The 25308-nt window shown below is 46.9% G+C and overlaps 3 protein-coding genes across 5 annotated transcripts in view; 1 reads left to right on the plus strand and 2 right to left on the minus strand.

The window, feature by feature from the left end:
• The window catches only part of LOC139060831 (stathmin-1-A-like), a 32348-nt gene extending 19362 nt beyond the window's left edge, over positions 1–12986 (plus strand). For all 3 annotated transcript variants that reach the window (XM_070540057.1, XM_070540056.1, XM_070540055.1), the window contains exons 4-7: positions 114–305; positions 5408–5548; positions 6019–6159; positions 11129–12986. In XM_070540057.1, the coding sequence (XP_070396158.1) occupies positions 114–305; positions 5408–5548; positions 6019–6159; positions 11129–11221 (567 nt within the window). In that variant the 3' untranslated portion in view covers positions 11222–12986. The remainder of the gene's footprint in view (positions 1–113; positions 306–5407; positions 5549–6018; positions 6160–11128) is intronic.
• Positions 12987–18236: 5250 nt separating this feature from the next.
• On the minus strand, positions 18237–20884 carry LOC139060830 (solute carrier family 35 member G1-like). Its single transcript, XM_070540054.1, has 2 exons — positions 20829–20884; positions 18237–19466 (listed from the first exon to the last, which is right to left on the minus strand). The coding sequence occupies exon 2, from the start codon at positions 19380–19382 to the stop codon at positions 18261–18263; it is 1122 nt and encodes a 373-aa protein (XP_070396155.1). The 5' UTR covers positions 19383–19466; positions 20829–20884; the 3' UTR covers positions 18237–18260.
• Positions 20885–22690: 1806 nt separating this feature from the next.
• The window catches only part of LOC139060829 (cell adhesion molecule Dscam1-like), a 46783-nt gene continuing 44165 nt past the window's right edge, over positions 22691–25308 (minus strand). Inside the window, exons 14-15 of the mRNA XM_070540053.1 lie at positions 24771–24913; positions 22691–22893 (exon numbers count right to left, since the gene is read on the minus strand). Coding sequence (XP_070396154.1) covers positions 22843–22893; positions 24771–24913 — 194 coding nt within the window. The 3' untranslated portion in view covers positions 22691–22842. The remainder of the gene's footprint in view (positions 22894–24770; positions 24914–25308) is intronic.

A 25308-nucleotide genomic window follows, 5' to 3' on the forward strand; every position in this document is an offset into this window, starting at 1 on the left:
AAGAGTGTCTAAATTGTTGTTTAGTCTCCTTGTTTTTCCTCTGCTTGTTTTCTTACAAAACATGCGCCTTTTGTCTGCAATGCATTCCATTGCTTTTTGTGGCCACTGCGCAGTCCTTGGAGGCGATGAAACTCAACCAGCTGAACGAAAAGCTGAGCCGACTGGCTGAGGTGAACCAGAAGAAGGAAGGCCTCACCGAGGAGTTCCAGGAGAGCGCTCGGCAAAACTATGAGAAGAAGATTGAGACCTTCAAGGAGAATCGCGAGGCACACATCAAGTCCATTCAGGAGAAGCAACGCGAACATGTAAGTGGCAGGCGGGCAGCTGTGCATATTTGAAGATTTTAGTGGAGCTTTTCTTGTGAGATCCCTCTCGCCACACTTTGCACAAATGTCTGGCTGACCAAGTAAATGGGCAATCGTGGCACCAGTCCACATTGTGTCCGTGTGAGGGTTTTGTTGTGGTTTGTGACATAGGCTAATCCTGGGGGCTCTACAACAACGAAGTACACCTCGCATCAATAAAAGGGCCTAGCAACACTTCTTTCAGGTCACCACATTCTCCTTAGGTCTATTCTCAGGATGTCGTAGAACAGAGCACAGAAAATTCTGAAAATTGCCCCACACAAGCTCAAGTTGCTGGTCAGAGAGCATTCAATCTACGAGCAAAATTAGTTGCCCTCCACTCAAATTTTCCCCTCTCCAGGTGCTACATTTCACTCTCCCATGATATCGTGTTGTGAACCCAAAAGCACCAGGACATTAGCGGAAGTCTGTGCACCACAGTTGCTCAGCCTGTTGGTGGTGTTTCTATGGCCCCTGCGGTTGAGGGTGTGTGGTCTAATCTCGGAGGCCATGGCACCACATCTATGGCTACAACAGCTTCTGCCAGGAAGCCCTTGGTTTGGCGTGTGTGCCAAAGTGCTCAGCAAGTGATGTGTTGTTCCCATGGTTTTAATACCTATCCCGTAGCTGTGGGTTACCTAAAATGGTGGCAAAAAGCAATGCTGTAGCTTTACCCGCAGTACTTGCAGATATAGTGCAAACATGATTCTCACATTGCATTTTTAACCAATGGTTTTAACCAATGGGTCACTCCTTGATGTCGTGTCTTGTCTACAAAATTGTTGCATTGAGGTGATGCTGTCGGTGCTGCTCAAGTATTCCCAGGCTCATTGCAGGGCCTCTTTTAACCAGTAGCATTAATCGGAAAGTGTCCCCAGCAGCATATCTCGCCAGGTCTCTTGTGAAGCTGTTGCACAACTTCGACATTTATCTCATGCTTTGTTTCATCCTATTTCATCTCCAGGAAGAAGGCTGCTCCCAGAGAGCTCCAATCACACCCGTTTTAAGCCAGCTGGCACCATACTATGCTAATTTCAAACCACCACCTAATCGTTCATCATCCTCAACTGTGCTTGTCGTTCCCTTGTCGTTCTGCAACTTTTGTAGACTTTGTTGCATCGGCCATTGTGCTGCAACAAACCTCTTAAGTTTCTGCCTGATACGTTAGCACCAGTAGAATGTAATGATTATACACTTTTCAAGGACACCGGTAAGCTGCCAGCCATGACTGAAATCCTGCCGTATGCACTCCTACCCGTTTTTATTCTTCTGCAGACTTCTCATGATCCGAGTCCTTGTAGTGACTAATTGGTCTCTGTAAGCATCTCCTGCACAGATTCTAGAGGCTGACTGCCAATCGTAAATTGTTGCTTCTAAAGATTACCCTCTGTCTTATGCTTATTAATCTTTAGTCCTACTCTTACACTGTGTTGGCTGAGGAGCTCAATCATTTGTTGCAAGTCATCTCCAGCTTTACTGAACAGTACAGTGTCATCTGCAAACCATGGTTGCAGTGATGTTCACTGTTGATTGTATTGCCCAATTTCATCCCTGATGTAACAGCTCCAATACTTCTAAACATGCAGCGAATACAGTCTTACTCATGTATATATTGAATTATTGTCTATATCAAACAGACATGCATCCCCTTGGATATCCGATGCAAAACTATTGCGCTGTATGTACTGTGCTCTCGTAATGAAATGTGACAGGGAAACTTGTAATGTTTGATTCATGGAATCGCTGATCAGCTTGTCATGTGTTGCTACAAATGTGGTTGCTAAACGTTGATGTAATTCAAGTCAAGCCACTTCAATACATGCTGGTTAGCAGCATAGTAGATTGTGAGCTGCGGTAAACATTTGGTCGCCAAGCCTTTTGATTGCCTACATTTATTGTTTGTGTGCAATTAAAGGTCGCCACAGCTCTAATGGTTGTTTTTTTTTTTTAGCTCAACACATGTTGCTGGTAGTGCTTGAATGAATCCTGGATTTAGTTCGTCATTGAAAGCTGCCTAGCGTTGTTTCTTGCCTCTACACATGGTGCTTGTCCACCGTGTCAAAACCAGATTTGGAATAGTGGATTGCATCCCTAAAGATGAGTACGTATAAGGGAACATATCCTAAAATCAAGCTGTGAGACATTGACAGCGCTTCAGGCATCAGAAATAGAGCATAGCCTCTGACACCGGAGGATAGTGTGTGCCAGGGTGGTAGAATAGGAGAGATGGCCAAACGAGTGTCAAAGTACGTCGCCGCATCTCTCTAGCTTCTACAGTGGTCACCAAGTGGCGAAAAGAGTTTTATGGGCTCAAAGACGTGAAACGCAATCTTTTGCTGTGCTATAAAAAGTGCGCTGTTGTTACTATAGAAATTTTTCTGGCTTTAAAATGTTTTGAATAGCTTGTAAAAACTGTCTGCCAGGCTCTGTGGAGGTCAAAAATTTCTAATTTGCACAGGTAATCTCGACAAGACTTGAACAAAGTGCTGACGGCCAGGGATGTCTATTTTTCTGGAAACATGAATGTTCTTACTGCCAAATGTACAGTGTAAAAAATGTTTCATGCCATTGTGGGTAGCATTTGGCTTATGGACATGGTTAATTTATGATCGCCTGACTGTAACAAAATGTCAGTTGCGTGGTCACCAATTGTTTAATTATTGTGCAGGTCCCTAAGAACAGAAAAAAAAAACTGCAAAATCAAACGAGCAAAACAATTTTATTGGCAATTAACTTGTGAACACAATTATGCTGTGCTAGAAAGTGAATACTTTTTCAAGGTTGCAGTGTGCAATTAAATAAATGCACCGTGGACAGCGCAACTGTGCACAGGAAAGTATGTGAACACAAAATCTTCTGCGCTTTCTGTTGCAGAGCACTAAGTTCAGACTAGTTTTGATAGCCTACCTAGTTCTTCAGTCTTGTTCTCCTCTTTCAAGGTTTTTTTTTTTTTTGCGTACTTCCACACACTGATTAATGCATAGTAATGCAGCAAATTAGCCATAACCGTTTCCATGTGATCTGAGCATGTAAACGCAAATGTGTGCTTATCAACCACATTTTCAGTTGTATTTAATTAATATTAAAGGATATTTTAATATTGGAATGAGGAAGAGGAAACATGTAGGTGATAGTGAACATATCCAAAAGACATTAGCTTCAAACATGATTCATTTGGCAGTGATGCATTAGTCATCATATAATTCTAGAAACCAATCTGTATCTAGCAAAACAAAAGAAATAGAACAATCAAATAAACAAGGAATAAACGCAGCGTCTGAAGTCTTGCTGCAAGTATAAATCAATGTGAAAAGTGTTTTAAGGAATGGTAATCGTTCACTGTTATTCAAGACCTTTCTTGTGTACGGCGCTACAACGCGAAGCTTTTTCTCAGATTCAGAGATGTAAAAATAGTTTCAATGCTCGCGACGCTCGCTGGCTACGTACTTGGAAGTACGGCGCAGTGGAGAAATGAGCACAGGCTACCCCTGCTGCCACCTTATGCAAAGCGGCGGCAACTCGAGAACCGTCGTGTAATGTTTGGTGAATTGGTGAAGCGGCGCCGTTTGGCGACCTCGCATATTCTACCACCATGGCCCCGCGCTCTGCATTGGTAACTTGCGCCCCCTAATCTTGGAGGCTATAAAGCGGGCCACTGGAAGCCAAGCCTTCCCAAGCCAGTGGAATATCAAAAATGACTGACTGCCTTCATGATCAGGTAGCGTGTCCGGAAAATCGAACTTTGGGCCCTAAATTTGACCATAGATAGGTAACACAAATGCATTAGCTTTATGAAAACCCTGGCAGCGCATTTATCAAGTCCGGAATATCCATCAAGTCTAAATTTTTGCAATCTGGAGTTCTTCGGTGACTCTCTATTGCATACATCTGACCACATAAATAGCTGCATTCTTTACATAATAAATGTCCAATTATCAGTTTCACTTTGGGATTTACCTGTTGAACTGTAATGTAATAAGTGACAGCAAACCCAACTTCACGCTTCATTGCCGCCTGGCTGAGTTGGCGCTGGATTGGCCGTGGCTGCAGTTGCCTCAGCCACACATTGGAAGAAAAAGCAACAGAATCCCAATTGGCTGAATGCTTTAGCACCTATCAAGTTAACTGCAGCGCCACTAACGGACTAGTTAGTGATCGTGATCCATGGTTTTGGTGAAGCAGTGCACTTGGAAAATGAAAATGTTCATGCAATCGTCAATGATAAAAACACAAGCACTGCACTGCAACTGTGGTTGCTGTATGGCTGAAACAATAGTTGCATTTCAGAACTTTTGTGTGTCATCAGTCACGTTTGTTGAACAAATGTGCTGATTCACACAGATTAAAAAAAAGAAAGGCTGCAGATAAATGTGCAAACCTGCCTTTGTCTCCATTCATACCCCCTTTCCCTTATCGTGTCGTTGTAGAGCCGCTGCCTCGGCTACACCCACGCCATATGGCAAAGAAAGCTAATTTGTCCTTTCACCCCTGTGGCCAAATCGCAGTTGGGAGCGGCGACATTCTAGTTCCATCACTTTTGCACAGCTGTGGAACGTATTAGTCGGTGCGGGATCTTGTGCACTGCTCAGGTTGCAAAGCCCGTTCAATATGCTGTGAATTGTCTGCACTTTCAGCCACACTAGTTAGACTGGTCCTGTGCACTGGTGCAGCAAGAGTTGGACTTCGTGACGATTTTCGCCAAGGCGGTGCATCTGACCAATCGCAGTGCATCAGCATGATGTGATGCACATCTTGTCGTCACTGTCGGCAAGCAGCTGCGGCACCTGCAAGACAAACCTATGTCAGTGACATAACTGCACTCTTCAGAGCATTTCACTTCGCAAAATTGCTGTGTGTTCCGAGAGAAGCAGTACTTGCATGTCTTTGGAGTCCAAAACAACACGGTTGCGGCTTGTGCGACGGTGTGTGTACATTGCATAGAACGAGTGGGTTTTTTTATAACGCGGCAGTGTCTGCCATGAAGAGCTGCTGCTTGTCACACGAAATGCATTTGATGCTGGAAGAATCGCTGCAATATGCGAATTTTATTTTCCGATGTGCAGGTTAGCCGAGTGGAAGAGGTCCGCAAGTCTCTGGATGCTCAGACGCAGGAGATGCTTGCAACCATCCAGAAGAAGATCGAGAATGCCAATGAGGCACGTGAAGCTCAGATTTCGGCACTTCAGGAGCGCCTGAGGAACCATGTGAGTTGCTTTCTTTGTCACTAACGAAGCTTCAATTCAAGTACATCAGCTTCATTTAAAGAACACTTGTATGAACATGTTAGAAGTTGGATGTTGCTTTTCCGTTAATACTGTATAAATGTTGTACTGGTTGGTTTTACTTGGCTGATCTTCTCTCCTATTCTTCACTTTTTTTTTTTCTTCAACAGACAGGCATTGTGCCCCTACTGGTGGCATTTGTCAGCTAGCTCTTTTCCATTCTGCTCACTGTGATCACTCTTATGTGTACAAACATGTCTGTTTGTATGAACGATACAAGCGTGTCTATCTTCAGTTTTTGCAACACATTTGCTACAAGTGGTTGCGCGTGTAATATCTAAGCATAGCCATTTAAAACAAGTGTGATGTGATGGGGAGTACCGGCACTTCCTCGGTTCTGTCGTGTCTGCTTGTCGTGCTGTTAAAGCAACTGCTGTCGCCACTGGCTGCAGGACAAGCACATTGCCGATGTGCGAAAGCAGCTGGAGGACCTCGTGGACGAGAAGCGGGAGAAGATCCAGAAGAAGCTCGACACTGCTCAGGAGAACCGGGCCTCCATCTACCGCGAGCTGCAGACAAAGCTGCAAGAGAAGGTCGGTGAATTGTGGCGGGGGTAGCACTGCGTTTCCCCTCGGTGTAAAAAAATGCTCAAGTTGCCTTTGCGAGGCAGTGTTCTGAAACATGTGGTGGCGCTTATGTGTGTGTGCACTGTTGTGCCCACTCCAGTCTCACCTGGATATAGCAAATTACTGGATAAATAAATCTAAAATGTTTCTCACCAATATCTAGCATGTAACGAATGCATACTGAAAACTCCTGGTGGTGCTCGTAGGGAGTTCTTTCAGCAGTGCCTGGGGTGTTATTATCTTGGTACAAAAAAGGTAAGCAGCAGCAGCAGCCATGTTAGAACTCGTACTTGGTATCCGCCGTGGTTGCTCAGTGGCTTTGGTGTTGGGCTGCTGAGCACGACATCGCGGGACCGAATCCCGGCCGCGGCGGCCGCATTTCGATGGGGGCGAAATGCGAAAACACCCGTGTACTTAGATTTAGGTGCACATTAAAGAACCCCAGGTGGTCGCAATTTCTGGAGCCCTCAACCACGGCATACCTCATAATCGGAAAGTGGTTTTGGCACGTAAAACCCCATAATTTAATTTTTTTAACTCGTACTTGGTGATGCGGAGTATTTTTTGCTGCACAAATGAAATTGTATACCATACGCAGCCTTCAATAGTGTGGATATTGACGATTTAATAAGCCGAATCCACAACTTCTGAATTGCGCGAGCATGGCACTACCAATTTCCCAAGGCCGCAGCTGTTCTCACGTCCTCATTCTTGGGTATTTACGCATGTGTACAAGATATAATCTGGAGAGAAGGCCGAATCGTTACTGTTGCATTAGTAGAGAGCTGTGAATCTTGGGGGGGCAACACCTCTTTAAGTGGCACATAATTTCATGACAATGTTTTCCTTATTGGGCCTCAACTCCATTTGAGTTCTGTAGCTTGAAAGCATAATGACCATTTGAGTCATCTTTTGCTGTCTCATGTTTGTTCACTGCTCAGTTGAACTTTTGTTGAAAAAAATTTGCTTTTTTCATTCTACAATAGTCAGACCTCCTAATAAGTGCACATGCTGATATTGAAAAAAAAAAAATGCCAACGGGTAAATGCCAGTGCAAGGCAAGTATCTCTTGTTGATTTTAATGGCCTGTTGGCAGCTTGCCTTGCCATTGTGTAGCATTGGAGCGATGCTAGAATACAAGTGCATTTCCACCGTTGTTAATATGCGACGTGTGATTGGAATGTTCACTTGCCAACTGCAGCCCAGCTGAGCAGCATTGGCCAAGATGTAACTAACGGCTCACTGTAGTGGCGTATGCACAAGTTGATTTTGCCGAGTGGTTTATTTTGTTACCAGAATAGATTTCGAAGCTAGCGAACAAATATATGTTCTCCGCTATATCCGATTTTTCTGAAGAAACTACAGTCAATATTTCATGTAATGCATAAACAAAAAAAAGCAGAATGAAGGCACTTTTCACGCATAGAAAGCTTATTAGTGAGATATATCGTAAAGAAAGATATACATTGACAGAAGTAAGATTGGGGGATAAAGTTTGTAAAGACTTGTATCCACAGTTGAACCCACTTAAAAAAATACTCAAGTGCCATGACAATTCCGTTGTTGTAACCGATGATTGTTATAACCGGGTTGCATGAAAAATGAAAATAGGGGAATGGCAGACTGGATGTGAGAAAACTATAACGTTGGGAATGCCAGTGCCCCTCCCCGCCACCTTCCTCCATCCAACTGCTGATTGCGTTCACTCGTTTAAAAACTGCAAAGAGGAGTTGCATGTGGCAAGCGATTTTCGAGCACCGCAGAAGCATCGCTTTCGTGGCCCCAAAAGGGGCCTTTTAAGAACTGTGAGAAGGTTGCCACGGCAGCCTGTCAGCTTGAAAAAAAAAAACAGAAGAAATGCTCAGGTGAGATTGCTACAAGCATCTCTCCATGTGCTTCTCACTGGCTTGCATGAGAAAACCCAATGCCCATCAGCCTTGCATGCTTTACGTGAAGCCTGCCGACATCCTTCTCCAAGTTATCCAGGTGCTGCATGTAGCACAGTGGAAGGTTCCTCACATAAACAAAGCCCCGGAGGGACTGAATTATCTGCCGGGCCCCCTCTGAGGACAACGTTGAGGCAGCCTGCCCTACCTCGTCATCGCTGGCGTCGTTGCCGTCGCTATCTGATGCAAGCAAGCATGTTCACGATGATTGCCTCATCGGTTAGAAGCACTTAGTTTCCAAATCTATAGCCGTGCACTTTCTGTTCACCGGCAATGTCTTGCATTGCCGATCATCAGCGGGCACGTCAGCCATCTTGCGTTTCGGCGGCGAGTCAAACCAACTGCTGGTCAAATGAGGCTACGAAACCGTGTGGCCAGGAACGATTTCAACGCAACCAACGAAGACGATGCGAGAGACCATGCTGTTTGCAGAACTGCGCTGAATGAGGAGCCAGCGATCAACATGCGAGCAATCTGCAAGCAGCGCGGTTGGCGCTATCCATTCTTGTTTCCGAGGGTGGGCTGGCTTAGAGCTATAAGTGCAGCCCATTCGTGTTTGAAAGGGTGGAAGGGCGACAAGAGAGAGGCGCACGGAGATGGCTGGAAAATGAATGTGCAGCGGGTCTTGGAGCAGCAGCCCATCGTGTAGTGTCTCAAATTTCTCGTTTCCTTTTTTTTTTCCCCCTAGGATTTTTTATTTCACTACCTTTCGACTCGGACACCCAACAGCCAGACTTCATTGTTATAACCTATAATGTGGCATCGGGGCATTGTAGTAAGCGGGTTATATTCAGTTGACGGTGCAGCAGCTTTTCATGTTTTAATTGAAATATTGTTGAAACCGGTATCGTTATAAGCGGGTTCGACTCTACAAAGAAAAAAATATCTCTGAAATTACGAGTAACTGCAAGCACTACATTTGGGCATGCCAGGCTGTGGCTGCCACTGTTCCGGGCTGGTTTTCGTCATTGTCGCTCTCAAAGTCCGACAAAATGGCAGCAACCTCAGACTGGCTGCTGCTCGATCCCTCGATAAAATCTGCCACAGGCACAGTGGAATTGTTACATCTGCATTCTTTCAAAGCACACATGCCGCTCCTGGAGGCGGCCATTCTCGCTTTATACAGTACGGATTGCGAAAATTCGGAGCGTGTGCAAAAATTATTGCCTGGTGGTAATTTTTGTGATGCGGCAAAGCCAACTTTGAAGAGAAAAGGTATTGATAGGCCTTCCGCCTTACATGAGCCCAGTGGCTTTTACACGCCACGTGCTTGAAAATCGGTCAGATCTGCACCTTGCCACCTTGAGGGCTTTAACCGGCCTATAATTTAGGAATTAATAATTCCTTGATCATTCCAGTCCGATTTCTGCTATGTGAAAGAGGAGAGATTAATGTTGCTGAAACAGTCGAAAATGCAAAACTTCTTTTAATTTGTTTTTCTACCAGTGCCTCTCCTTAATGTGACTCAGGTTAGTTCGATGCTGACCGAAGGTTCCGGCCGGCTTCTATGCATTTTTCTATCCTAAAATGCGCCTTCGCCGGATAATTTGTACGTGATCAGTCAGCACGCACACACCTGACCATTGTGGTGACCCCCATGGTGACCCCTTTGTGGCAGCGTCTGTCTTGGTAAAGCTTGGGGACACTGAATGTGTTAAAAATGCACATCTCCTGTCGGAAATGCCAGTTTTCAGCCCGCCATAAGATTTTCATGCAATAGCTGTAGCTCACAATGCCCAATTATGGTATTTTCCCTGTTCTGTGGACCTTTTCTTCTTTTTTTTTTAATGGGAAAATTCGGTTGAAAGTTGTCTGCGTGGTGCAATCAAATACGAACTCGCACCCGCTTTTGTGCATTTCTATGCTTTACCACGTAACATAAGCGCACTGCGGCGAAGCCGGTCTAGGTAACCATTTTGCAGCACATATTTTAGACCCTCGTGCATTTTTCTTGCTAGAGAATTGGGTGCATGTTTAATTTCTATCGTGGTGCTGTGTAGTGCTTAGTGGCACAAGGGCCATATATGACTAAAGGGTGCCATGATAGTAGCGATTGGTTATCAATGAATTTTGATAGTTACATAACGCATGGCATTAGAGAAGACCTAAAAATCAGTCCCTTAATGTGCGTAAAATTTATGTTGTTTAATTTCTACATTTTTTAGGAGCTTTACTATCATTTCTACATCGTTTATCTGCTTTGGACACATAGATAGTGGGTGCACACTGCCATATGGACCGTCTGTGTGTTCTGGCATTTTTTTTTTCAGCGTTTTGTTTAATTTGGCTTCCCGGATAATTTGATAAATTTCAGTGGTACCAGCGGGGTCAAATTAACTAATGTCAACTGTGTACTCTTACCCGACTCCACCTGGCACGAGGGAGGGAGGGAGATGGGTGCATTCTACTCCGGCGGCTGCTGCTTACCGCACGAACCCCGTATCTTGAAAGCGACCAGCAATGTGGACAATAAGTGCACCCAGTGCCAGTAGCTTCATATGTGCATACTTTCGGTGTTCAGCTCGCGTTGAAGCGAGATACAGCACAAAGGTCAATTCGCTTGCAGCTGCTGTGCTTGCCGACTTTAACGTTTTGACAGCGGCTTTCCACGGTCATTGAGCGAGATGTCTGCGTGCTTACCTGAGCACGCGTGACACCGTGCTTGTTAATTTAGTTCGTAAACGAATGTTAACAACTTTATATGGCCTATAAAACTACTATGCTTACTCCGTATAGCCGTGTTCTAATTTGCTATCGCAATTGACGCTCCGAAACTGCAACTTTTTTTCGTTTGCTTTTTACTTTGGACGTTCGTCACAGACTCCTTGCAATAACGTTGTTAGACATCACGACCAAAGTTTCGGAAGTGATTCGTTTCTGATATTAGACTTCGGATGCAGCAGACTTTTCTTTTTGTCTGATTATGACGATCCGTTGTAACGAGAGTTAACTGTACTTACCTGTTCTGCTCTTGGTTTCCTATCTTTTAGGAGAAGCATGCTGAGGAGGTGCGCCAGAACAAGAACCAGTCCGCTGAGTGTCCTTCCCAGCAAAACACGGTTGAGACGGCCGTGTCGGGCTAAGTCTCAAAGCTACTCCATTTTCCAACCCAGCCTGTGTGTTTTTATTTCCTGTTCTTTCTTCATTTCCCCATTTCAATTGAGTTTGCTGTTTGTAGTTGTTTTGAGTACAAGCTCTCCTTGTTCAACTATCGCCTCGCAGCAGGGCACTGTTTTCTTAGCGCATCTTTCTGCCTCTTGTTTCCAGGAGGGTTGTGCCTATACACGAACTTTTTTAGAGGACTGCTGCACAATTAGGCTCTCGCCTAGGGCCTGCTGTCACTGCCTTACTTTTTTTTTTCACCTCATTTATGCAGCAAGCGTGCAGATATACACATCATATGAACTTATATAATGTTTTACATTGCTTGTGCAGTCTTTTTTTTTTTTTTCCCCTCAAGCACAAAGTTAACCAAATGTGTAAACAAGAACTTGCCAAGCACATGGGGGCAGGTGTTTCTTACAATAACTAGTGTGTTGCTATGGGTTTCTTTTCGTTTTCGAGGAGGTGCCTGCAGTGAGCCATTGTCTGCTGTTTGTAGTACAGTTAACGTTTGCCTGACTCAGAAAACGCATGCTGCGTTCCAAAAACTGATTTAAGCTTGGGAACATGCTGTATCTGCTCATAGAGAGCTGGTGTGTGTGTTTGTGTGATGTCAGGCAGGGTGTTTATAAAAAAAAAAAAAGCCCGCAACATATTTTGCAAGCTTTGTAACACCACTTTTTCCTCCTCTGCTTTTGGCCCTGTACTGATCGGCAGATTTTCCACGCATCCCCTCTTTGTGAAAGCCTTCTGTGCCATATCTTTTAGCCTGCCTTGTTGCCTTACGTACTCTGTGCAAACTGGACCAAATGTGCTTTTCTCTTGGCAGGGTCTCAGCTGCTGCGTCTTGCAAAGAAGACACACATTCTAAGTTTTAATGAATTCCATAAGTTTGCTGCAGACACTCCTTGTCAGAGCTGGGAAGAATTGATCAAGATCTCGCTCTTTACGAGGGCCTTGCCAGGTTCTCCAGATGGCTGACGATGTGAAAGTACGAAAGTGGTGCATACAGGCATAAACTTAGTGTAGCGTCCCTCTAGGTTAATTTTGCGAAGGGACATGTTTGACTCCTGTAAAATACTTTTAGCCATATATCTAAGGGGGCAGAGGGTGTGCCTCCCATATCTTTCTGGGCAGCTGTATTTGGCCTTGCCTTTATAACAGAGCTTGCAAATCCCTGTAAACTTCTAGCGAATCCAAGGTTAGAGTAATGATTGCTCAGGGTCTCGAGAAGTCTTTGACTCGGATAAACTTCTACAGATTTTCCACAATATTCAAGTGTTGAGTCATTGTCAACTTTTCACTCGGTGTTATATGCAGAGCATGTAAAGGTGTTTGACTGTGTGCTGTATTGGTAATTGCCAGAAAAACGAACAACTTTCTGTGAACTGGATGTCGTGAGTGGTCATTTCTACAGAAACACAAAAAAAAACGGCCTTGTGATAACTGGCGTTCCCTTGTGAACAGCAGTGTTTGTCCCTGAGTGTGTAAACTGCTGTAGCTGTTGTCTCCTCCCTCTGGCGAATATTGTGGATCAAGGGTTGTCTAATATCGCATCGGTTATCTCATCTTTTCATTTCACGTTTTTTTGCCCAAGCTACGCCCTGTATCTATCTGCAAGTTCATAAATGCCCCGTGTGCAGCCTCGCCCTGTGAAGTCAATTAGTCATTTTGCTCACTGTCTTTGCGACTGGCACCTGTGTATTCCTTTTGTAAGTTATGATCAATAAACCGATATGTTCCGTCTCCTGGGTCTTTGTGTGGGGTTTGGTAGGCTGCGCCTCATGTGCTGTTGTAGTTTGCCAAATGCAGTGGTGGGAATGCTACGCCAATCTGTGCCGGCTAGGTTTGTTGCTCTGTATTGCTCCAAAAGGTCTGTTTTACCTAAATTGCACTATTCCAGTACAAGGTGTGGCACTGCTGCCTGATAGTGCATTTGGTTGTGGCATTTCTCAATTGTGTTCATCAGTTGACTGACAGCTGTTGTATTCCTATTTTATGTGCCAACTGTGAGGCTACGAGTTATGTAGCCATGCATGATGAATGCAGTAGCTTTACACTTTAAGTGCTGATATGCGATTGTGTCCTGTAGATTAAAAGGCTACGTGTTCACTACTTATTACCGTTAGCTGCTTGCAACATTACTCATTGCATCGTATGACTGTTTTCAAATGAAATGGAAGCAATTTATTAATATGAGGCTTTTCTCAATGTGTGCATGGCGATTGGGTGCCGTACTGCGGTTCCTGCTCTTTGTCAGCTATGTCTCTGCTAAAGGTAGTGGTAAAAAAGTTGGAACGCTGATGGTGCAAACGGCCTAGCCCTTGCGCCTTGTCCTGGAAGCACAAGAGTTAAAACACTGAAGTCTAAAAAATTTGGCAAGCTTGCTGAGCCACAGTGGCCTAAATGCAAGCAAAAAATACTGAAATCCGCGACTTCACGTTGGGGTTTGACGTTCACTTTTCTGGACCACTTGTTACCACGAAATCTGACATAGTTCCGAATTCGTATTACTGTAAAACCAACGCTCTTCAAGGTGTCTAAGAGCGTCGAGTCAAACTGTTACAACGGAATGATTGATAAAGTGAAGGAAGTGAAATTCCGCTTGAAATTTTCAGATTCATTGTGCAGCACGTATATTGGTATAACGAAGTAATTCTGGCTCCCCGGTCAGGACTTCGCTATAGTGACGTTTTACTGCAGTTTTTCTCCGGTGCCCTTTTAATGTTCGTTGACTTGCGTGACACCGCACGGCCGGCTGCGTGTTGTTTGTAGTGTACGCTTCCGACGTCGCATGCTGCGGTGAATCGCATATTTCGTTCTTAGTTGCCGATGAAATAATTCGCACGGCAATTAATGCACTGGGCAACCATGTTTGAAGTTCCTGGTGGAAAGCCTAATTGCGAACGCCACATGCCGTTTCTCATTTTCCTTTGACCAGCAAAACGTGGTTGGGCAAGGCGTCACTACTGCCGTCGGCGTCTACTGTAATACGCGGCATTGTAGACCGGTATTTCGTGAATGATCACTTTGCGAACAATGGTCAATCCGGTCCGGCCAACCCCACTGACGCGCCCTGCTTCACGATTGAAACATTACACTTCTGTAGTAAAGCATTCGTAGCGAGAAAATGGGAAATCGCAGTGGAGCCACCTGTTAAAACCCTTTCAACTTCGTAAAGTAGTGACACTCTCCTCCTCCGCCTTCCCTCCCACTCGTTTCTCTCACGCTCCCCCCTCGACCGTGGCGCCGCCTACACTGCTCGAGCGTAGCAACGGAGCCAACATGCGCTCCTCGCCACTCCGTAGACCGTGCCGTACAGTTTCCTGCAAAAATTACTAGAGGGAACTCTGGCGCTAGTGTCTACGGGAGCTGCAATGGGAGCGATTGTACCAGCATGGGAATTTTGGGAAGTACATGGATTTGCCTAAACTTCGTTCTTTTGGCTTCAAACGGCTTCGTGACTTTGTAAACTCGTCATTTTCAACAGTGTATTGCGTAATAATTAAATAAACATTAAAATTACGCGATGGCAGGATTCGAACGCAGGGACTCTAGCACAGAAGCCTGATATTAAAACTATGAAGTCACGGACGCATGTACCGACAAGCCAATGAAACGCCTTTATGAATTTATCGCGGGCATGCCAGTGCCTTGAGACACTTGGCGCGTTTCGATTTGGCCACCTCGACAAGCTCAATCGTTGCAATTAATAGCAATTGTACGTGTTCCCGGCGCCTTCTGCACTTCGAAGAATATACATTGCGCTGAAATATACGATAATAAGATTTATATAGCGTAATATACAAAGCCACAAGAACGTTTGCATCCACAAGCACGAAGATCAGATAAATCCATGTACTTCCCATCATTCCCATGGTAGGACAACGACTGCAACGCCAGAGTTCCCTATGGTAATTTTTGTAGGAAACTATGATGCCGTAGACGCTTCTCGATCGAAAATGGCGCCGATGCACGGCGCGAGGGCCCACGTGATGCTATTAGGCCAATGGCGACGCGGCGTCGGCCTCTGCCAGAGCGCGGGAGGAGGAGGCGTCATTCTTCAAAACGTGGCACTACTTGACGAAGTTTAAGGGGCTTTGCCTGTTGTGGACGTATTGTACCTAAATATATATACGTTGCACTGCACACGGCAACCAATCGAATCTCGTTATCACCAGCAATTTGTTTTTTATCGTGTTTTCACGACCCTCTCCTCTCCACTGTGATAGAAACACCTTGTTGGAACGACGCCGATTGCTTGTCAAAAAATTTGCCCACGATTACGCCTCTTGGTAATGAGATTTTCGAGTGCAGCTGCGGCCTTATTTCAATAACAGGCAGCCGTATACAGAACACGCAGTGCCGAACGGAGGCGGTTCTGCGTTTCGGATTGGGCAGCGCACACAGCGATACACCGCTATCGAGCCGGCGCTCTGACGACGTGCCATCTTTTCGTGGATCACCGCCTCGGGGAGGGAGGGGGGATGAGCAATTATTTTTATGCGAAGCATATTACGAGGGCTCAACCCAGCTCCTCAGGCGCGGCGGTGACCATGAAACCACGTGACACCGTGACGTCACGACAGAGGAGAAGTGGCTTTGGCTCAACTCTTGCAAGACGGGCTGGGTGGGAATCGAACCAGGGTCTCCGGAGTGTGGGACGGAGACGCTACCACTGAGCCACGAGTACGATGCTTCAAAGCGGTACAAAAGCGCCTCTAGTGAATGCGGTGTTGCCTTAGAAACGAGCTGTTTCTAAGGCGTGCGACGCTTGCTCAGGCGCACATTTCGTTGCCGCGCCGAACGCTGCTTTGCTCGACGCTCACCGCGTCCAATGCGGGGCGCGTAGTCGCTGCCCTGTAGCCCATTGTCTTACACCCCTTGGCGGGTCGACGGGAACGCTGTCGCGTTCCACTCTTGAAGGCGAAGAAGTAATGCATGAGTTGTTTCTTCGTCTAGCCGAACCAAATATAGCCAAGCAACAGCAGTTCACCAGGCTAAACAGTGGTTCAACAACTAAAATAAAGGCTAGTATGCTTCGCATCCTGGGCTTAACCTTACCTAAGCCACAGCAATTTTTTTTTTAATGTTTCTTCTGAGGTGGGATGAGGAAACGGGTGGAGAACAGGGGTATCGAATTGAGGTCGCACACTCATTCACTCACAGCAGGCCTCAATGTGGCTGCACAAGGTTGGGGTGGGAAGTAGAAGTAAGGGGACGAAGCGCTATACCTGTCTTTCGAGTCGCCGCAACGGCACTGCGCCAGGTAAGGCGAGGTATAGGGACAGAGAGGATGCAGGACAGCCAGAGGTGACAAATGCCACTGAGGGCATCACACTCTCTCTCTCGCAAGGCTCGCATCGCATGCGAAGAATGGCAGCAGGAGCACGCGCAACTAGAGTACAGTGTACTAGAATGGGGGAGTGGGTGTGAGGTGACGGCGCTTGATAATAGAAGCTACATTCGGCGACGCATGCGTCAGTAAACCTTCCATTTCACTACCCTCAAAAGGGCTCGATTATCTTTGTTCGCGCTGAACGTGTACATGTCTGTGAATATTCGAGTCAAAAAAGTGCTTGCGTGTGGTTCCCTGTTTATTTTTTTTTTTTTTGTTCATTTTTACCGAAATTTTTCATCTGTATGACATTTCGGAGGTCTATATATAGCGACGAAAACTGGAAATAAATATATTGTTGAAAGTTAGTGCTGTGTGTCACATGTGCCTTCCCGTTGTGCTCGTTCAGTTTGCGCTACAACAAAATAAGATGCGTCAGCGCCCGCTGCTTCACCCATTTCACTGCGCCGGCAGTCAGCCTCCGAGCGTAAACGAACTCGACCCCACTGCTCAATGCCGGTACACCTAGGGAGAGACGCATACAACGCGAGCTAAGAAACATCCTAGCTAAGAAACATCCTCTGTAGTGCCTAGACATTCAAGGAGGGAGCAAGAGCCCCAAGATTTTCTCTCTCACGCCCGCTCTAACTCGCGCCTGCGCACAAACGTCGGGCGATCCCTCAAATGAACGTCTCGTCGTGGAGGCCGCCGTAGAAGGCAGACCTCAGCGGCGCGACATTTCAATGTGCGCATCATTCGGCTCTATCGTTCACGTGTTGCGAAATATTTTCACAGGCTATGTATCCCCGGCAAGTTTTCAGCTCTACATTTTGCCGTCACAACCGTTTAGTTCTTTGGTAACATTTTCCCCTGTACCTTTCTTTACACTTACTCAGTTTGTAGTATCTAGACAGCCTGTACTTATGGTTGTTAATTTAATTTTTCTGAGCAAGTCATGTATGGGTTCGCACGTCATTTATTGTTTGAACTGGTAGCTTTTCGTAGATGGCAGTTTAACCGTTAGATCGCCACCATTTCTTTTTTTTTTCTTTTTTTTTTAATAAAAGAAATTCGCAGTAACAATTCGTTTCTTTATTCATTGGTCTGCAGTCGCTATAACGGGATATGTACGATTCGGCCTTGTGCATTATTCGTCGGTGGCAAAGGCCACCATTTCGCTTCTCTCGATTGACTAAAAAACGATGGTCAAGTCACTTTGAAAGCATGGTGTGACGCAATATGCGGGATTGGTCAGTTGTCCGTTAAGTAACCCTGATGAAAACTGAGGCCAACATTAATTACCAGAAACGCGGTACATTAAAACGTTGCTGGGCGAATTCCACATGGTTCATACATATCGGCTCGGCAATATACAAGTTGAAGGAGACTACAGGCGATCGTGTAACAACTGTTTCTAACGTTTCAAGAACGATGCATGGGCATCACGGACAGGACCATTGCAACCCCGTTTCGTGTCGCATCGTGCTTCCAGTGTACCCAGTTAGCTGTATACAACTCGCCCAACTACCAGTTTAACGAGGATCGCTTCCTCTCCTGCATGGCTTCTAGTAGGCAGCATGGCTAAATTCCACTCTGCCCAATTGCTCACAGCAAGACACTAATAAGGACCGAAGACAGCTGTGCGCAAGAGATCGAGAGCCGAGTGTTATCGTATATACTTTTCAATAGGCAAGCCAATAAAACAACTTTCTAAAGAGCGAGTTCTCGTGCGATTCTACCACCGTCTTCTTGGCCATCTGCAGGAAGACGCACACGGACACCAGCGTGGCGCCCGTGAAGCTGTACTTGTCCGGGATGTTGCCGAACAGTATCAGTTCCACGGCGAACATGAACACGACGTCCATGGCCGCGATGACGACGGACACGGGTCCCGCGTTCTCCGTCTGGAGCGCCTTGATGAGCACCATGTGCTCCAGGAAGCTGAGCAACGTGAACGAGACGAAGATGACGCGTCCGAGTCCGCAGCGGGGCAGCACGTACGGCTCCGTGGGCGACAGCAGGACGCACTCGATGACCCCGACGAGCCCGTACATGAAGAGCGTCACCGAGTGGTGCTCGTAGCGCACCGTCCGGCTGATGAGGAACTTGACGGCGCCGAACAGCGTCGACAGGAGGGCGAAGAACAGGCCCTTGTACTTGTTCGGGTCCAGCTTGGCGTCCCGGGCAGCGGCGGGCTGCATGAAGGGCAGCGGGATCTTGGCGGACATCATGAGGCCCCCCATGGTGAGGATCAGTATCAGGGTGTCGGTGACGCCGCACGGCTCGTTGAGGAACACGCGCGCCAGGGCCGTGACGAAGACGGGCAGGCTGGCGAGGATGACCGCCACGTCGGACAGGGGGATGAGCTTCATGGACCAGAAGCGAAAGTACAGCCCCGCCAGTCCCGCCGTGGCCCTGAGCACGAGGTAGAGCCTGTTGGAAGGGTGGCCGAGCGGGTTCCTGCCGCTGTGGATGACGAGCGGCGCGGAGAAGACGAGTATGCCCGCCAGCCGCATGGCCGTCAGCTGGAGGGTCGGCACGTCGTAGAGAATTTTGATGAGCACCGAGATGACGCCCACGAGGGCGCTGTTGAGCGTCGCGTAGAACATGCCCAGGAAGAAGTTGACGTTCTTCTCGAAGATCCGCACGGCGGACTCGGTGGGCTGGGCGCGGCGCCGCGTCATCTCGGCGTCCACGAGCTCGGTGAAGCTGGACCACGAGTTGTGGGCCTCGGGCGGCCGGCGCCTGTGGAGGCTGCGGATGGCTCGTCGCAGGCTGTGCGTCTGGGCCGGCCGCTCCGCCATCTTTGCTTCGCGCGCTGTTGAGCGGCGGCGGCGTGTTCACCGGGCACAGGCCGTCCTGTCGTGTCGGGACGTCGTCGTCGCACGCTGCCCCGTCGGGACAGGAGAGAATAGGGGGGAAAAAAAAAGTTAGGCCAATGAACATTTTACAGCTCATTCCGCAGTGCCAATAGTTAAGTGCTCGAGATAGTTAACTAGAGCATAATTGAATTTCGGTGAAAAACATTCGAGGACGCATGTATATTTCCTCTCGGACCTGGTGATAAGCACAGGGTTTCTGCTAAATGAACATCACTTCGTCACCGCTCGACTTCAGTTCCGCAGTTGGGGCTTGTCTCGAACGAAAAGCTCCGTGAACTCGGCCGCAGAAAGGGAGACAACTGGACAAGTTTGCGTGTGTTCATCGATTAAATCGCATTCATGGCATATGGCATACTGCGCCCCCCCCTTTCTTTTTTGTTGCATCCGTGTGTGGTTATTGTTCTATGAATCTGCGTCATGCACTGTCAGCATAAATTGAAACTCGAACGATTCTGAAAATGCTATGCGTTTTTCCGTTTCTATAGGTTCACCTACATTTGTAGAAGTGTACACTTGGAACTGCTCTGCACTTTCATGCTGCTACAGAGCTATTACATGTCACGCTTCCATGTAATTGAGCGTAACGCGCGTTCTGATCGGCTATGTACTGTTCGCGTTTCAATTTATGCCGATGGTACGTATCCGCTGTGTTCAAAACTTCCACGTTTCCGAAGCTTTTTGCCATCAAGATGACGGTCCAGGTTATAGAGCACCGCGCGGGACTGGGCAGCACGCATTTCATTCGGGCCAGGGCAGTCTTCGATCACTCGTGGGGTTCACCTGCCGGCCTGTTCATGTAAATGTTGCAACACTCCCCCCCCCCCCCTTCCCTTCAGCCTATACTGCACTTTGGGAGGCGAAAACACGTTCCTATTGAGGAACACACTGCAAACAAACTCCAGAAAACGATACAAGGCAAAGCACAAACATTGCAATAAGGGACGACTGCTGTGACGGTATTTGTTAATTTACTTTGAACACTGAATTAAGAGACGATTGCAGTGTCGGCGTTCGATTTACTTTGTAATGTTAGCGTTACGTCGCGTTAATTGTAACAGCTTGTATAGCCTTATTCCTACGCCGTCTTACGGGACTGGTAGCAACTTTGCGAAAATTTTCTGTTCCCCTTTATTTGCAGCCGCCGGGCCCGGTTTTCAGACACTGAGCTGGGCCCGGGCCGGGTATAGGACAGAGTCATGCGACCCCCGGACGGTAAAAAAAATATAGGCCCGTGAAGTGCTCTAGAGGCTGCAGGACCTTCGGGCTAGGAGAGTTCATTGACATATGTCCCCAATGTAACCGCGATCAGTTGTAGATTGCAAACCGGGCTACAAAGGACTCTAAAATCTCATCGAAAAGCCCACTTACGAAAACGGCCGGCTTCGCGCTCCTAGCTGCTGCTTCTTCTGCTTCTTCGTACGTCGGCCATATCTCCAGTGAAAACGTTTCGCGTTGTCATAATTTTTTAATGATTATCATCTTTTTTAGTCATTATTATCGCGGATTATGCATCAAACTATGTGTCATTGCCTTGTGAGTAATATGCTCAGCTTACAAAAGTACGAGAATTGGACGCGGACGTTACGTTTTCTTTAGTCAGCACTCGCAGAACATTAACGTGGCTATAAGAAAAAATGTTAGGGTGTCGTGCTTCCAGTAGGAGACGCTGTAGCTCACAAATGTCCTTATAGAAGTATGAAACTTATACGATGTCGTACTTGATCTTATTCATCTAGCGGCAAGGAGGAGGAGGAGGAAAAGGAAGAAAAAGTAGGGAGGTCGGCATCTATTTATTCAGCCGTAATCATAAACGACTCCTCATCCGTTTGTTCCGCTCTATCAGTGCCAAAGTCATCCACCATTCTCCGAGAGTTTCATTCATCTATCCCCCAACATTTATACCTCATCCGTTTGGTATGGGTACCGGCTAGGACACGCGGGGCTCACTTTAAACGAGTCAGCAGGTCCGGCACAGAGGATCCTAAAACCTTCGGCATACATCACGGCTGCAAGATTTAAAAAAAAAAATGTGTTCAGGAAGAACATGCCAAATCATGTGTATTAAATAACGCCGATTTTCAGCGCCTTAGATTCCCTTGGCATAACAGATGGTGCTCAACAAGATAACTAGAAATTCCATTCACGAGAATGCGTTACCGAATACCAGTGGTTAATTTTTATTCCCACAGGTCTGGTTTGGCACCTTCCCCTCGATGCTCTTGTTGCAACGAACCTGAAACTATGGAACATTTCTTTATAGAGTGTCGTAGGTTCGACGTGCTAAGAAAACGACTTCTGGAAGGTGCCCTTCGAGAACTTGCATTGGTCCTTACACTCCCTGTGAAACTGTCTCTTGGGCCCTCGGTACTATAGACACTGCAATATAGAACGTATGTGGCGCCATATTTAATATTGTAACTGAAACAAAGACACTGCAACGTTAATTTTATCGTTTTTTTTTCGTCAATATCAACACAAGAATATTGACTTCACATTTTAAAGTAATATAGCCTGAAAATTGTTATTAACGATCGGTATTCATTTAACAGCGTTTTTAAATTACAAAATTCTATTTAAGCATTCTTCCCTTTTTACCTACTGCCCCCCGGTTCATGGCCGATCCTCCGTAGTGGGTTGAGCCATATCCGTGGGCACCAAACCAAACAAAGTCAACCAGACGCGTGTCCGGTTTGCTACCCTATGCGGGGGAAAAATGAGTTAAGTGATGAAAAGAAAGAAAGGAGAGGAAGGGAAGACGCCTAACAATCGGTCACTGAGCCCAGTCGATTTCATGAACCGTAGCACTGTCCGCGTCGCTTTGTAAGCCTGCCGATAGACAGCATACACAGCTGTGCACAGCATGCCGAAATACAGCATGCAGCTTCTAAAGTTTTGCACGAAGCAGCGATGGTAGCAGACGCAGAAAAAGGGCAGCAAAGCAGAGAGATGGGTTACTTCACAAGGTGGGCGTTGTGGTCGATCGTTCTTGTTGAATATGGTTTGGCGGTATTAGTGTCATAAGGTGCGATCTAATTCGGCATGTTGAACATCTAGATTTAAGACTTTTCTCGCACCTTCAGCCTCGCTACAGCAACAGAACTGGTGAGAAATGTTGAATTTTTGTGCGAGTTTATCGTTTTCTTCTGCGTGTTTTACGGCTTTAATTCGCGGGTGTGAATAAATGGGTGTACATATTTCCAGCAAATGAGATGATCAGCAACTCGTAATTGATGCGCGCGATTTCTTTTATTTATCTTGAGATCATTCACAACTATCTGTACAGCGACGAGGACAGCGTCTCCCGTGCGACGTCGCAAGGCACGTTTGGGGTGCACTCTCTTCTTCCGTCTTTGGCGGTGTGCTCGTGACGTCACAGCGGACGTCAGGACCGTGAACTCGGGTGATACACGTTCGTGTAGGCGTGAGGCGAAGCCTGCGAGAGCAGAGTGCGGAGTTGCGGTCAGTTTAAGCCGGGCAAGTTGTATGAGGGCAGCATTAGCGGCAGCATATTAGCGACTTTTAATTAACTCGAATAAGTTATGTGCTCACTACATCGAAATTACTGGTCTCTTCGATATGGCTGCACCGTCTGCACTATACATAGTTCAGTCAGTGCAGCACATTTGTCCTCGATTCGACTTCGTGCGGGAGCTTCATCAGCAGGAGTTCATGCCTTCTGCAATCGGTATACTTTGAAAGTGCAGACGTCGTGCAAGCTCTTGGTAGCAGACGACATGGGTTTTCGTGGTGCGCGGACGCAAATATCTCCCGCTTCGATTACTTCGCTTCTTTCACAGCTGGCCTAAGAAGGCGAGGTACAAGTTCTGTGCCTGGTTCGTTGTCAAGACACGTTGGCAAAGGCTTGTAACGAGCTAAATTGTTTTCATTCGCATCATCCTTCTAGAGGGACGCGTTATGTGCGATGAAAATGAAGAGCGTCCGCGCCCACCATTTTGTTACCATCGCGTAAGCACCACCACGATAGAGATCATCGCAATAAAACGAAGATAAAGTGTTGTCTTCATTCCCACGTGTGCATTTGCCGAAAATGCTTAACCACGCCTTGAAACCGTCATACGTGTAAGCTATGCCGACTCGGTATTTGTTCGTCATCTCTGCAGAAGGCTGTGAAATTTTCAAATTTCGTGATGGCACACATGAGTATTCAGACAAAAGTGAAAGTCAGCGCCCCCTTGTGTGTCGCCTTCTTACTTATTTGACCTTTGTGTGTGTGTGTGCATGCGCGTGTGTACGCATGTGTGCGTGTACGTGTGTTCGAGTGTGGGCATACGTGTTAGGACCCCCCATCGCGAGTATTCAAGATTTAGTAACAAGTTCTCGCTCATAATCACAGCAAAAACACTGACTGCATCACACGCTATTCTAGTACATATGCTGAGGCGCATTGTCAAATTCCACGCTGTGGCCGAATATTGGCACGCTGACGTTTCGAGCCAATCACAGAGGCAGTGGCAGCTCTGCGAGCCAATAAGAATCGACAAGATGGCGGAGAATATGGCAAATTTTGATGATGTCCAGAATAGGACCCTGTGCACATGGTCGTTTCTTCAATGTGTGTCCCGTATACTCCCGGCTCTCCAAGAAAGGCGAATATCCGATAATTCCACTTTCCCGTATGAACATACATACTAACAGTCCTATACTTCATCTCGCAAGTCCTTCGCAGCAATGCGGCAGCTGCAGCGCTCCATAGCCAATCAAAAGGCAGAATGCCCTTCGAGATGTGTTCATCCGCGCCACGTCGTCTGCTCAGGCCGCCACAGTAATTCGCGGTATACGACGTGCATGCGCGAAGCGCCTGCATGTCACGTATCGCTGTGACGCATAATGTACCAAGCAAAAGTAAAACACTGTAATCCCGCCAATACTGAGACAGTTATGCCCAAAACTATATATTCCGGTGCGCAAGGACATTACCTGCGTGCCTATAGGATTCACCCGTATGGAAACCCACACGGGTTCCTCGAAAGAGAAGCCTCGCATTGTAGCAATCGCTACGATTGGGTGGATGTCTCATTTTCCCTTAATTAATTACTTCTCTCCACCTAGCGGGTTTCCGCAGAACTATTACGTCAAGCGGAATTGGCGCAGGACAGGGGCAATTGGAGATCGCAGGGAGGGGCCTTCGTCCTGCAGCGGACATAAAATGGGCTGATTATTATTATTATTATTATTATTATTATTATTATTATTATTATTATTATTATTATTATTATTATTATTACGTCAAGACGTATCGTTCGTGCGCTCACTGTCTGGGCAAGTGTCGACGACGCTGGATGTACTCACAGCTCGCTGCGGGTCCGCGGTGTCCCACGGCGTGTCGTAGTTGTCGTCGAACACCCTGGGGTCGTGCACCCAGCGCGGGCTGTACGCTCCGGACAGGGATGGTCGGCAACGGAGACTCGCCGCGGCGGCCTTGTTCCGGCGCTCTGCGAACGCAGATGTAGTACGTCATTCATCCGGGGCGTCGATTGGACAGGTCTCGCGACACCTCGCGAGAAACCGCGTGATCTCCTCCGTCCTCTGTATACCGACTGAAGGCGGGAGGAAATATAAGCGAGGGCAGAAAAGACAAAAAATATATGGCGTTCGCACATCGTGAGTGTCTGCCACACCTCGTGTTTCCCGCACAGGTCCACCATAGCCCGCGATGAAGATTCACGCCTTCTTACATTTCTATAAGAACCACTTTTTTTTTCTAGTGGCGTCACGATCGTACAGCACCAAGATTGCAAGAGACGCCCAGGCTGAGCAACTGCCAGCCTCGTTCGCCAGACCAAAGCCGCACGTAGCTACAATACGCCACCACACTTCGCTTGCATCC

The sequence above is a fragment of the Dermacentor albipictus genome, chromosome 6 (genome assembly GCF_038994185.2).
Source record: "Dermacentor albipictus isolate Rhodes 1998 colony chromosome 6, USDA_Dalb.pri_finalv2, whole genome shotgun sequence".
NCBI lineage: Eukaryota > Metazoa > Arthropoda > Arachnida > Ixodida > Ixodidae > Dermacentor > Dermacentor albipictus.

What these genes read in the sequence shown, in the direction of transcription:
- LOC139060830 (XM_070540054.1), bottom strand. Translation starts at nt 19,382, where the DNA reads ATGGCGGAGCGGCCGGCCCAGACGCACAGCCTGCGACGAGCCATCCGC.